Below are 13,211 nucleotides of genomic sequence, written 5' to 3' on the forward strand. Positions count from 1 at the left end.
AAAGTACCATGGGCTGCCAATAGAACCAACAGATCTGTGTTGGAAGAAGTGCAGCCAGAGCGCTCCTTGGAGGCCAAGATGCCCAAACTTCGGACATATTGTCAGGAGGGAGCAGTTGCTGGAGAAGGATATCATGTTTGGTAAGGTGGGAGGGTCAGAGAAAAAGAGGAAAATCCCCAGCGAGATGGACTGGCCAAGTGGCAGCATCAACGGGCTAAAGCGTGGCAACAATAGTGAGGTTGGCTCAGGATCGAGCAGTGTTTCGTTATGCTGTGCATAAGGTCATTATTAGTTGGTGCCGACTTGATGGCACGCAACAACAACAACAACAACAAAGTGTAGTATACACTTAACGTTGACTTGCTAAGTATTTTCAGGTCTCAAATATAACCTGTTCTCTAGTCTTCTCTACTATGTTTTTGTTGTTGTTAACACTGTGTATTAACATTTTGGCTTTCATCCTCCAAATAACCATCAGAAAAGTATTAAAAAATGAGGCCTGGGAAAAATCACATTAACTTTTTATAGAATGAATGATCTTTACAAGAAAGGTACAAGTAACCCTTGCTTTTCAATAGTTCACTTTAATAGAAGACCTACATCAGTACCTGTTTTTGCTAACACAGGAAATGGAAGAGGATTTCGCTTCTGCATGTTTTCTATGGAGCCCTGAGCTGCTGCGTGCACCCCAGTGGTGTTGCCACATTCCCTCCCCAGGAACTACACTGTACAGTCGGTATTTTATACAGGCTGCATGTTTATTCTATCGTTCCTGCTTCTACTGCATGTTAGAGTTATTTTAGGGTTATACGTCGGTCACTTGGCATAATTTCGTAGGTTGTATTTTGGTTCTGCTAATGCTAAAATTATTTCCCCACATAAATGAATAGTAATTGCTTCTTCACTTCAGCTTACAAAAGGTTTCATAGGAACCCTCTCCTTTCAGATAGAGGGAGAAACCTATGGCTCCAAGTTAGGAGAACTACAAAGTGGGCTAATTTTCTGAAGGCAAGAAAAATGTTCATGCTTTTGACTTGACATTCTCCGACACTACACCCACTGAGAAAGAAGGGTGTTGTTAGCTGCCATCAGGTTGGTCCTTGACTCACGGCCACTCCGTGAAGTTTCACTTGAGTGACACTGTTCCATAGGGAAGCAGAATGACAGGCCTTTTCTCCTAGGTTGCTGTTGGGTGGTTACAACTGGAAGCCTCTCGGTTAGCAGCCGATCGCAAACTACTATAAACACTTCAAACATCTGTTACTATGGAGTCAATCCTGATTCACAGCAGCCACTGGGTTTCCAAAACTGTAACCTTTAGAAAAGCGGACTGCCTCATCTTTTCCCTGTGGGATCAGACCGCCAACTTTTCAGTTGGCAACCTAGTGCTTACCGGGTTGCAGAGCCTGAGAACCCTGGGCTCCCAGCTGATAGGTCCTCCACTGAGCTTTAATGTATAGTCAGAGATGAGAGCGTCACATCAGGGAGCCAAGGCCATAATCCCATGTAACCCAAACAGTTCAGTACTAAAGTGGGAGGTAACTGGTTTATTTTATTATTAACAATTAGCAGCTTATGATCTTCAAGGCAATCTCAGAGGCACAAACACATTGATTTTACAGATTCTTTAAAGAGATGAAAGATCCATCACAAAAGCACCCTGTAATAGACCAGTGAAACAAAATGAACACTCCTAATGGGGGACTGCCTCCTTGAAACAAAAATCTTTCAAGAACAAAACAAAAAAGCATTTTTATAAAATTAACAATGATAAACAGAGAAAGGAAAAGTCAGCTTCTACTTAATTTTGCTTTATTAAAAAACAAAAACCACCAACTCAAAAGAGTAGAAAAAGTACAATATTAATTAAAAAAATACCTGTGTGCATTTAGTTCTTAAATAGTTTAGTTTTTAGACTAACTCAGTATTAAAAACCTAGTCTTTCTCAGGAAGCCATGGCAAATCCAAGACTCACTCTGTAGCTATTAACAATCCTCTTTATCAATGGAATCAAGGGGCCACTTCCTTAAACAGAGCTCCTCTCAGTAAGATCGTTTTAATCTCATGTCAACAGACACAATGGGTTTGAAAGAACTGGATCTTTCGAAGTCCATTTTTATTTTTAAAACAACTTTACTATTTGATTCTATTCATTGTAGAAAAATGTGAAGATACAGAAAACTAGAAAGAAAATGAAAGCAACCCAGTAAACCCTCCTTCAAATAGGAACTAGAGTATATGTATTCCTCTCTAGGGTTTTGTACAATGACAGTATTTTAAGACCGAGTTAGAACTGTTGATGCTTACATGTCCTCTCCCCCACTTCCTACTAATAGAGCAACCATTGCTGTAAGACATTAAATATTATGTGAAAACATGATCTTCAGCTGGCTGCTTCAAAGTCGTATTATGGCTAACCTATAATTTACCTTCTATTGTTGAATTTTCAGGTTTCGATTTTTGCTAGTTTAATGAATACTATACGAAACATCCTTTTATACAAAATTCTTCATATGCATCTCAGATAATTTTGAAAAGATAAATTCTTATAAGTAATCAGCTCAGAGTATAAATGTATCTTTTAAAGTATCTAGATATATTTTATACTGTTCTTCAGAAAGACTGTACCAATTTACAGCTACATCAATAAACAGCCCAAGTCCCATTTCTTCTGTATGCGCCCATAAAGTGGATGTGACTCACTGCCCTTTATCTTGCTAATCTAACAGGGGGAGGGGAGTTGGTATCTCCTTGTCTGTTTTTGTAAAACGTGAGTTGTTCTTCTGCATTCTTACTGGTCATTTACTTCTCTCATTTTCTCTGGAACAGCCTGTACTGCAAAAGGAGCGTTTAACACGTGCAATTTCTTGTCTTTCTTCTTAAGCAGGAAAGCTGCAGGTTTATTGTCCATGTTTTTTTTAAGTTCAGCAGGAACTCACGAAGTTTTCTTTTCTCCTGGGCAGCCATGTTATTTTAATGTCTTGGTACTAACACTGAAAACTGGGCCATATTCTGAAAGAAAGCAGGGACAGATTAGGATGAACCAAGGACTCACTAGCAGGCAGTGGTTTTCATACTTGGGTGAGCATGGTAATAGCATATGGAGTGCTTATTAAAAACCAGATTCTGATCTGCTCAAGGGAGAACTGATGTAATAAGAACTCTGAATAAGCGCTCTGGAAAAAACAGAGTTCAAAACCCATCAGCGAGAATTGGAAGTCAAGGTATAAGTCTTAGAACCTCCTGTCTGTTTCCTGCAGACAGTTTCTAATGTTCATATCCAAGGAGTGCTCTGATTCTCACTATTTCCATCGTCTCTGACATCTAAGAGAAGGCATTATATACACCACAACCCACACTGAGTTAGGGTTTATACCATCTCTCCCTTTCCAGGCAAGAGATCTGCATTTGATTTCTGGTCAATGCACTTGTAGCACAGTTGCCATCCGTCTGGCAGTGGAGCTATGGGCACGCTATGGTTCTCAGTAGGTTTCAGCAGAGCTTTCAGACTAAGAGGGACTAGGAAGAAAGGCCTGGTGAGTTACTTATGAAATAAACACAGCCAATGAAAACCCTATGGGTCACAATGGTCGGATCCTATTGTGCATGGGGTAGTCATGAGTCAAGTGCAGTCTTGATGGCAGACAACAGCATTATTATACACCTGATTCCACTGTAGAAAAAATAATGTCCATTTAAAAGCTGTCAGAATCTCCAAACAGACTAGGGTCTTCTTTATCACAGTAAACCTAATGTATCTTTGTAAACAGGAGCTTGTGGTTGCGCACAGAAATAGTTCTGAATTAAATTAGTGAGCAAATGAATGGTTTTACATTTCAGTGCTTAGAAGACTGGACCATCCAGAATACAGGCTTATTCTCCTGCATGCTTTCAAGCTACAGGATGGAGGAGGCCACAATCGTCAATTTTGTCTAGAGCAGGGATGACTTATTTTCTCTTTTCAGGTTATATGTCCCTTTTGAGAACTGGATTATTCTTCCCCACTGATTATACTATACACACACCAAGCCTCTTTAGAAATGTACGCATACAAAAACATGCAATTTTACACATACTTCCAGAAGACTCACAAAAGGAAAAGAGAACATTGATTTCTACCATTCAATTATTTTTACTTAAATAAAATAAAGCTGAAGTAATAATAAATCCAATGTTTGAGTATTTCTATTTGAGGTCAAGAAACTGTGACTAAAACGGACAACTGAATTTATACACGTACAAAGTGGAGAGATAGCAAATGCTGATGTACATACGTGGCACTGTGGGCTAATGCGTCAGACTGCAAAGTCATTTGAACTGCAAGGTTGGTGGTTCAAGCTCACCGGGGGCTCCTTGGAAACCCTACACAGGGTCGCTATGGGTTGGGATCCACTTGATGGCACTTAACAACAACAACAATCAAATCAAAACGAAATCACCAGAGTATGAAGGTTTCCTAATATGTAACTGTCATAAGGTCCTCTCCCTCGCATTAGCCTCGGCAGCAGTAAAAGCGTCAGACTTCTAACACTTTGTTTCCTTCAGTCAAGCAGGAGTTGGTGCTCCACACGCTCTTTACCCTTAACAAAGACAAATAAAAAAGCGACTATTTCATGTCTAAATGGACACTCCCTAACCCACAGAATTTAATTTCCCATTTCTCTTTCCTCCTTTCTTTAATATATGATGTTATACCCATGATAGACAGGGGCTATTAGGTTCACAAAGCCAAAGTTATCTCTTTAATATACAGTGCTGAAACCAACAGATGTCTCCCTGCTGCTTATGGACATGGTCTGAAGGTGTTTAAACATTTCAGTATGGCTGACTTTGCTTTTCCAGAAGACACTGTGGAATGCTGGGATATGCTTGTGTCAGCTACAAGAGCCAATTGTGTGTCTGGTTCCCAACTACTCAGTGACTTCATGTTGGAAATTTTTATACCACAAATATGCTGAAGTCAGCAAACACTATACATCAGCCCCATCTGCAGCAGTTCTCCATGTTTAACCACCGTCTGAGGGTCTCTAGAACGGCACTTTCTTACTCAGGGCTCCTAGGTCTAATTTAGGTGGGGAAGACCCGTATCAACTTTTCAAATTCTTTCTCAACTACTGCTAAAGTTTTCAAGAGTACAGTGTGTTCTAAGAGACCCCAGGGTATGCTGGCTACTCTCACTGAAGGCAGGTGAATGCAATATCCACTTGAGGCAAACTCCTTATCTTTTGTGGTTAAGCAAGAGTCACAAAACGTCCAAATAAAGCTCCTGCATCTCTGAGCTTATCAGTCCATTATAGACTAGAGCTGGAATGTTAAAAACCTATAATCCATCTTATGCTTTATCAGGAATGACTATCTTAGGCTGAAGCAACATTATTGTATTTTTACGCAAATAGCTTGTGGGTTATACATTTTTTGACCAAATGCACACCCCTTCCCCAAGCTATTTTCCTAAATGTTCCATACCATACATTTTATGGGTGAGTGTTTATCTGGGGAAAAAAAATATGGTGACCTTCATCAGACCTTCCCAGCACCATTTTGGTATTGCTGATGACAATGCTCTGACTTTAAAGGCCTGCAGACATTTTGCATGAATCTTTCAAAGAGAAAGTAAGTTTGGAGCCAGTGTAAGCCAATACAGAAAGTACCATCAGCCATCTGAAAATAAGATGAAGGGACACACTGTGGTACATTAGACCAAAACTCTTGCACTTTATCCTTTAATGGACTTGTATGAGCAGCCCATAGCATGACTATTCAATTTAGCATATGGTTAGCATGGTAATCAATGGCATGAGGATTTGCTAAAGACATATCAGTTCACACACATGAGGTGGTAGAACTGTAAATAGGAGAAAAGGTAGCTGAAGCTCTCTGTAGTGTTTGATGCCTACAGAAGGCTGAAGACACTTACCTTCAGGTTATGGAGGGTTTCGGACCACTCCATGGACCCTATCTGAGGTATGGTAGTGAGAAGTAAACTTTTGGCTTTATTGGCATTTTCTTTTAGGTTCTTTAGGACCTTGTCCACTGAAACCTAGAGAAACAATAGCACAGGATTTTAGTAGCTGTTTCAATGTCCACTCCTTTTCGTGGGTCACAATCTCACTTCTGCCTGAGTCCCAAGCTGATGTTTCAGTTCTCTGTGCCCAAGCTCAGCATGTGCATCCATGGTTGCTTGTTTTTTTGTTTTTAATTTTGAAGTACCAATGGCATCTCTGCAAAACACCCAGGTTTCAATGGGTCTGAGAATTGACTGCAGATGTACAATATGTTAGAAAGATACAGTGGATTCCTCAAGTACAACGCAGAACTGATCTCAGTCTTCAAACCATCACAACACTGGGTAACAAACAGACGATATACTTGTTTTGAGAAAAATATCCTAGTTAATAAACAGATAAACGATGGAATCAAAAGTATCAGCATGTTTACAGTCCTTAATGAATCAGCTAGTAACATCATACATACGTATGGCACCAGTCATTATGTTACTAATTCCTGGTGGAAGGACAGTTTAATATATTTCCCCATCCTCTGTATTTTCTGGAAGTTGGTAGTTAGAGCCAGAAATTTCATTGGATTCTGATGGCAACTGAATCCAATGAAATCTCTAGCTCCAACTACCAACTTACAGAGGATGGGGAAACATATTAGACTACCCAAGGAAATGACTTCAGTGACCCCAACAGTGGAACACTTTCTAGAATAAATGACCTTGTCTTTTTAGAAAACCTAAAAGGAAAAAAAAAACCTCACATGATTTCTCTATGATAATTTATGACATCTGTGGTAACTGGAGACTTGGAACTTTTGCTTAGATACGATACTGAGATATTATTGTTGGGGTGTGATAATGTGGTTATGTTAGACACCTTCTGGAATATTTATAGGTGAAATTATGGATGGGGGTATCGACACAATAAATTGTGCTGATAATCGTGGAAGCTGGATGTTAGATACATAGAAGCTTAGACTTTTGAGTAGGAATGAAACTCTTTCTTGTGGAAAATCTGAAAAAAGTTGTGAATGTACACAATGGACCAGTGGAGGCAGACTACTTGTCATGTCTCACTTTGCTTGTCAGAAATCCAAGTTTCAGGGGCATAACAATTATCCTTTTCTGCTTCTTTCCTTGATTTTAAAGTCCACATCTCTCCCATAAACAGCGGGAGATATTTTTAAAAGTGATAAGTATCAAGACAGGTGAGCTCAGGTGCTGGCCAAGTACGTGTCCAGGCAGGTTTTGAGCTGAGTCTTGGAATGCAGGGTCATAAAAGTATCCAAGAGACTTGCCTTACGCTTATTTACACTTTTTTGTAATTAATAATTTAATCCTCTGTTCAAGGTCCAGCTCAAATTTGACAAACATTACCCTGATCCACCCAACATGACTCCATCGTAAACACCTTCTGATGACCAGTCAGACTAGCTACTCCATTGATCGCATTCTGTTTAATTCTCTTAATTCTGCAAGCTTGGAATCAGAATCAGATCACAACCATCACTCACTCACACACACACACACACACACACACACACACACACCACCCTATCCCACTGCCCAAGCTCCATTTTACAGAAGAGGAAACAGGTGAATAACTTGCCCATGGTCACAATGGGCACAATTAAATGGAGCAACTGAAATTCAAAGGTGGGTTTAGGGAATTTCAAAACTTCCTGACCATGCCAGGCTGAGTATCTTGGGTTATATAGCACAATGCCTTACATGGCTAGCTGAGATGGTGTTCTCTTTCACCTGAGCATTTCTTGTACCTTTCACATTATTTATCTTTGTGCCTTGCCTCTTACATAGACCTTAGTTTCTCTGCTCCTAACTAAAGCACCTTTTGAAAGACTGCTTTTCAAATTTCACTTGACATATTAAAGAAAGGAGCTGACAAATGTTACCAGACTGAGCACAAAGCCCCTGACAGGCAGCCATCTGCTGCTGGGAGCTGGCCGGAGTTAGAGTTTTATGTTGATTGGACAGAGTTTTTTAACACCACGAGGTTGAGCTGTCCTCAGTTTATCAACACAACCACATCAGATGCTACCTTGGATTTAAGATCGGGATTTGAGAATTTCTCAGAAATAAAAGATACTGCATAATTATAAAATAGACTCATAAAATCCCAGCATTATGCAAAGTAGTGTCTGGCATTCTTAATGAAGCTCTGAAACTTGGGGATTAAAAACTCCATTGGTATAAAAGAATATAGTCGAAGGCTAAAATGTGGAAATGGAAAGGGATGAAATCCCTCAGAACAGGATTTCATCAATAGCTATCAATGCCTTGGAGGCCGCCTTTATTCTTTTCCAAACATAAAGGCATCCTGCCAGTCAGCAGCTGATGCTACACAGAGGATCTGGATGAGGCATTCCTGCAAAACAAAGGCCTTGTGTTCACCATGATCCAAACTCTGTAACATGATGGACAGACGTCAGGAACATTTTACCCCATCTTACATAAAACTGGCGAGGGAGACTCTGTGAGAGATGTTGGTAAGGGTCTCCCTTTGAAAAATATCAATTCTTCTAAATGAGTTCAGAACCACCACTCTGACTTTTTCCTTCCTCCAATATTTCCTGCGGGTAGTTTTGGCCCTTGATCTATTTTAAAATGAGATAAATGACAGAACAAACTATTTGATTTCTTCAAATAAAATGCAAAGGAACGAAAAGGTGTATTAGATTAAAAAATGCTTAGAGGCATACCATATGTGTGGACTGAAAAAGATCTTGATTTGAACAAATTTTAAAAGAATGAGAGTAGTGGAAAAACGTAACCAGTCTGGATATTTGATTAAATTGAGGAATTAGTATCAATCATTTTGGTATAATAATGGTGTCATCATTATGTTTGTTTAAGAAAAAAAGAAAAGAAAAAAGAAAGAGGCCTTTTCAACAATGTTTACTTCAAAATACTGAGAGGCTTGGGGAGAGAAGGTGGATACAGTGAGACGAGTGTATATAAATGGAGGTTGGCCACGAGGTGATCAAGAGTGGAGCTGGCTGATGAGTAGTAGAGACATCCACTCTTTACTTTCAGCCCTGTCTCCTCTCTGCTCTCCCTCCTACCCATGACTCACCACTTACTTGATCTTGCCTGTCTTTCCTGTCACTTAAACCAACACAGCTTCCCAGAATGCAAATCTTTGGTTTATTCAATTGGCTCGGTACGCTAGTATCTTATCTGTCATTTCTTTGTAACCCATAGCTTTCCTAACCACCTTCCAGTTCCAAGCCCAGTCACAGTAAGTTAAATACATGTATATGAATGTTGTTGTTGTTAAGTGCCGTCGAGTCGGTTCCGACCCATAGCGACCCTGTACAGGGTTTCCGAGGGTGTAAATCCTTACGGGAGTAGAAAGCCTCATCTTTCTCCCGCGGAACGGCTGGTAGTTTCGAACCGCTGACCTTAAGGTTCGCAGCCCGATTCGTAACCACTACGCTACCAGAGCTCCTTATGTATATGAATAGAATCCTCTTACTAAGAAGCAGCAAAGTCTAGGTCTTCCCCTAAGAAAACCAACATGAGGCAGTGTAACAGCACAAGGAAATCACATATGGAATTAAAAGACACCCTTACACTTAAGATATGAGGGGACCTCAAACAAGTCATGGAAAAGTAGAATTAAAAGATAATGGAATTCTTCACTAACTTTTTGAAGGCCCCCTCATAAGGCCTTAAGTTTCAAAACGACCCTACCACATCTATCTGCCTACAGTGCAGTTTATTGCTGATCCTTGGATGAAAGTGTCTTTATTTTCCTATGAAATCTTTGTTTCCTCCTTTCAAGATGGGAGTTACAGAAAATAAGACAACATACAAAAGAAACTGACTGGGAACCAATTTCACGTCTCTAGGGAACCACTGCTACTGGTTTTTTGGAAAGTGCTCTACTTACATGTAAATGTTACATATTTCTTTCGTTATAGACATACACTTTAATAGAAATGGAAGAATATGCTAAAACTGGTGTGCATCTTGCTTGCCACTTGACAATTCATTTTCCTTATAAGTCCATGAACCTTGAAGAAAGGCATTTTCAGGAACTAACGCAATACAAACAAAGAATTGACACATTCTTCTCCTGGTTTTCCTGGCGCTCAGATACGCACACAGACATGCGCAGAAGAGAATTCTACCCACCGCTTCCTCGTGCTCTTTCCAGCAATCGTAATCTGTTGCCATGGCGATACTTGCGTAGCAAATTCCAGCCTCTTTAGCAAGAACCACTTCTGGAACTGTGGTCATGTTGATAACATCTGCCCCCCAGGTACGAAACATGAAGCTTTCTGCTCGAGAGCTAAACCGAGGCCCCTCGATTGTGATCATTGTTCCCTTGGAATGACAGCGGAGTCCTAGTTTCTTAGCAGTCTCTATGAGGACCTGAAAGAGAAAGAGCCACAAACTCAAAACATGTCAACATGTGAACAGCTTAAGACTTAAACTCTCATGCTTAACAGATTAATTAAAGATGCTCAGAGAGAACCTGGAAGATTACAGAGGGTCTTTCCTAGGCCCCTACCTGATTGTACAAGGAGCCCTGGCTGGCGTAGTTGGTTACACTTGGGCTGCTAGCCACAAGGTCAACAGTTTGAATCCACCAGTTGCTCCATGAGAGAAAAATGAGGCTTTTTGCTTCCATAAAAGTTTATAGCCTCAGAAACCCTACACAGGGTCACTCTGATGGCACACCACCGCCCATTTCCATAACCCTTCATCTCACTCACTTCCTGCACTTACAGCTCAGATCTAAGAGCAACAGACATTTCTATAACCTAGGCATCTGTTTTTGTCTCATGTACTTCTCCCAACTTTAATACACTGAGTTGGCTCATGAATACAGACAACTTGAGTCTTAGCCATTAAATTAGAAGGCTAACCTAAATTCCCTCTCACCATTCATATCTCCCCAAAGAGAAGTCCTGAAAACATTCTCCAGGCTTCTGGAAGGTTCCATTCCATTGCTCTTTTATACAAAACCTGAAGACGTCTATAAAAGCTTTTTTAGTTAGTGATTTTTGCGTAATCTCTTTTGCTTGTTGGCTGTCCATGGACATATAGTAAAACCAGAATGGGGTTGTGCTGCTTCTCTACGTCTTAGGAGAAACTTATCTTGGCACCCATTTAGTGACAATGCCATGCAAAGATTTTAGAAACATTATTAAAAAGTATAATCATTTTGTCCAATGGTTTAATTAGTTACTGTCATCTAATCTTCAGGCTATTGATTTCATTTTTTCTTAGCCTGCATTTCAGTACTTTCCTTTTGATTGAAACAGCCAATCAAACAAACAAAGCAAACCATCTTTTAAACTTAACTACTAGTATCATTTGAAAAGTCACTTGACCTTCATGTCTTGTTTTTCTCATCTGTAAAATGGAATAACACTATTGCATAACTCAAGAGATGTTGCAAGGATTAAGTGAGTTCAGATATGGACAGCACAGAATTACGAGAGCGTACTGTAACATCTCATAAAAGCTAAACTGGGATGGACAGCTCTTGCCTAAGAATAAAGCTCAGAAAGCAGGGGGAAGCATGCTGTGACAATGTGGGGACTGCAATCAATGTCCTACAACAAGACGTGTAGGAATTAAGGTTTAAATTAAAAATAAAATAAAATAAAAATCAGAGCTAAGTGGTCTTTGCCTGGTTTTTATTAATGGCAGCTTCTATGCCTGTTTAAAAGATAATTGGCAAAGTTTCATGAGATACTATATAAAATGAAATACCTTTAAATCAGTCAAAAGCTCCAAATGGGTCAAATTCATGCCTAAACATGTGTTAGCACAGAAAGGAGTCAGCCAATTTTCTTGAAAATAAATCTGGTGCTACTATAATTACTGGACTGCTAACTACAAGGTTGGCAGTTCAAACCCACCACTTGGTCTGTAGCTGTACAGGCTTTCTGTTCCTGTAAAGATACAGAGCCTCAGAAACCTAACACAAGGTTGCTCTGAGCAGAATCAATTTGATGGCAGAGTTGAGTTAGAGTCTGCGATGAAAATTAGATAATGTTAACAAAGGCCGTGGCACCTTCAAATTTAAAACCACAAAACACTATAGCCAAGTTAATAGTGCATACTACAACATGCTTTTAACTCTTGTGAACATTAAAAATAAGATTATAATTGATCACAAAATGCTTCCTAAAAAAGTCTAAGGGCCTAAATCTTTTTTCCAAAATGAAAATATAACCAGCCTAGCCCTACTTTCACGAAATGTTTTTAAAGACGATGTAAAAGCATACTGTAGGTCTCAGACAAACTACAGAGTGTGCTTCTAGAGACAAGTGTCAATGCACGAGGGAAGATCACCACCTCTTCCTGCCAGTCTGAGGCTTCAGAATCACTCTGGAAATTAGGGACCACAGCCACCAGGAGGCGGTATTAGAGGAGGCTTATGGGAGTGTGCCAAACACAGGGCCTGCCCAGGATGAAAACTGACTTCATGTCAACATGCAAATCATTTATTTTGTCTACTTTTCCCCAAAGCTACCTTGATCTGAAGTCAGTGCCCAGTATAAATATTAATTGGACAGATCTGTGAACTAGCACATTGTACTTTCAAGAACATATAAGGCCAGAGTAAGGTAGCAGAAATGAAACTGGACCTGAAGGCATGAACACTTCATTTTCTTGTCTTGAATAATCAAAGTGGAACAAGCCTCCTGGTAGTATTGGATCACTGTACTAAACACGCTGAGTTTATCAGAGCTTCCAGGAATTTGCCTCAGACCACCTCCTACAATGTCTAGAAGTGACATTAGTTTGGAATCATACTTTTGCACACGGTCTAAAATGTACGTAGTACAAAAAGATCATTACTATTCTCTAAGGAATATTAATATCTCTACCCACGTTTTAGGAATCCAGTTCACCTCCTCAAGGGTGACCACTGTTAACCATATTTTGGGGGCACATTTACAGAGATTTGCCAGTAAACTTTTGCATATGTATCTCTTTACAAGTATGCACACAAGCACATTTTAGCACAACTGCGAAGATCTGATGAAACTGCTGTATACTCTGCAGGTGGCTTGACAATCATCTTGATAATTCCTCCGTTATCACTTGAAAGATAACGCGACAGTGAAGGTAAAAGGGATAGCTGCGACTTTACTGTTCCCATCTTTTGGACAGTATTTTAAAATCTCTTATAGAGTGTAGAAGAAAGTGATATTCCTCCATTTTA

General features: G+C 39.8%; 1 protein-coding gene across 1 annotated transcript in view; it reads right to left on the bottom strand.

Moving 5' to 3' along the window:
* Window positions 1-2,945: 2,945 nt before the first annotated feature.
* The window catches only part of MTAP (methylthioadenosine phosphorylase), a 60,581-nt gene continuing 50,315 nt past the window's right edge, over window positions 2,946-13,211 (bottom strand). Inside the window, exons 6-8 of the mRNA XM_006864457.1 lie at window positions 10,160-10,399; window positions 5,918-6,040; window positions 2,946-3,012 (exon numbers count right to left, since the gene is read on the bottom strand). Of these exons, the coding sequence (XP_006864519.1) occupies window positions 2,974-3,012; window positions 5,918-6,040; window positions 10,160-10,399 (402 nt within the window). The 3' untranslated portion in view covers window positions 2,946-2,973. The remainder of the gene's footprint in view (window positions 3,013-5,917; window positions 6,041-10,159; window positions 10,400-13,211) is intronic.

Source organism: Chrysochloris asiatica, unplaced genomic scaffold (genome assembly GCF_000296735.1).
Source record: "Chrysochloris asiatica unplaced genomic scaffold, ChrAsi1.0 scaffold00065, whole genome shotgun sequence".
In the NCBI taxonomy this organism is placed as follows: Eukaryota; Metazoa; Chordata; class Mammalia; order Afrosoricida; family Chrysochloridae; genus Chrysochloris; species Chrysochloris asiatica.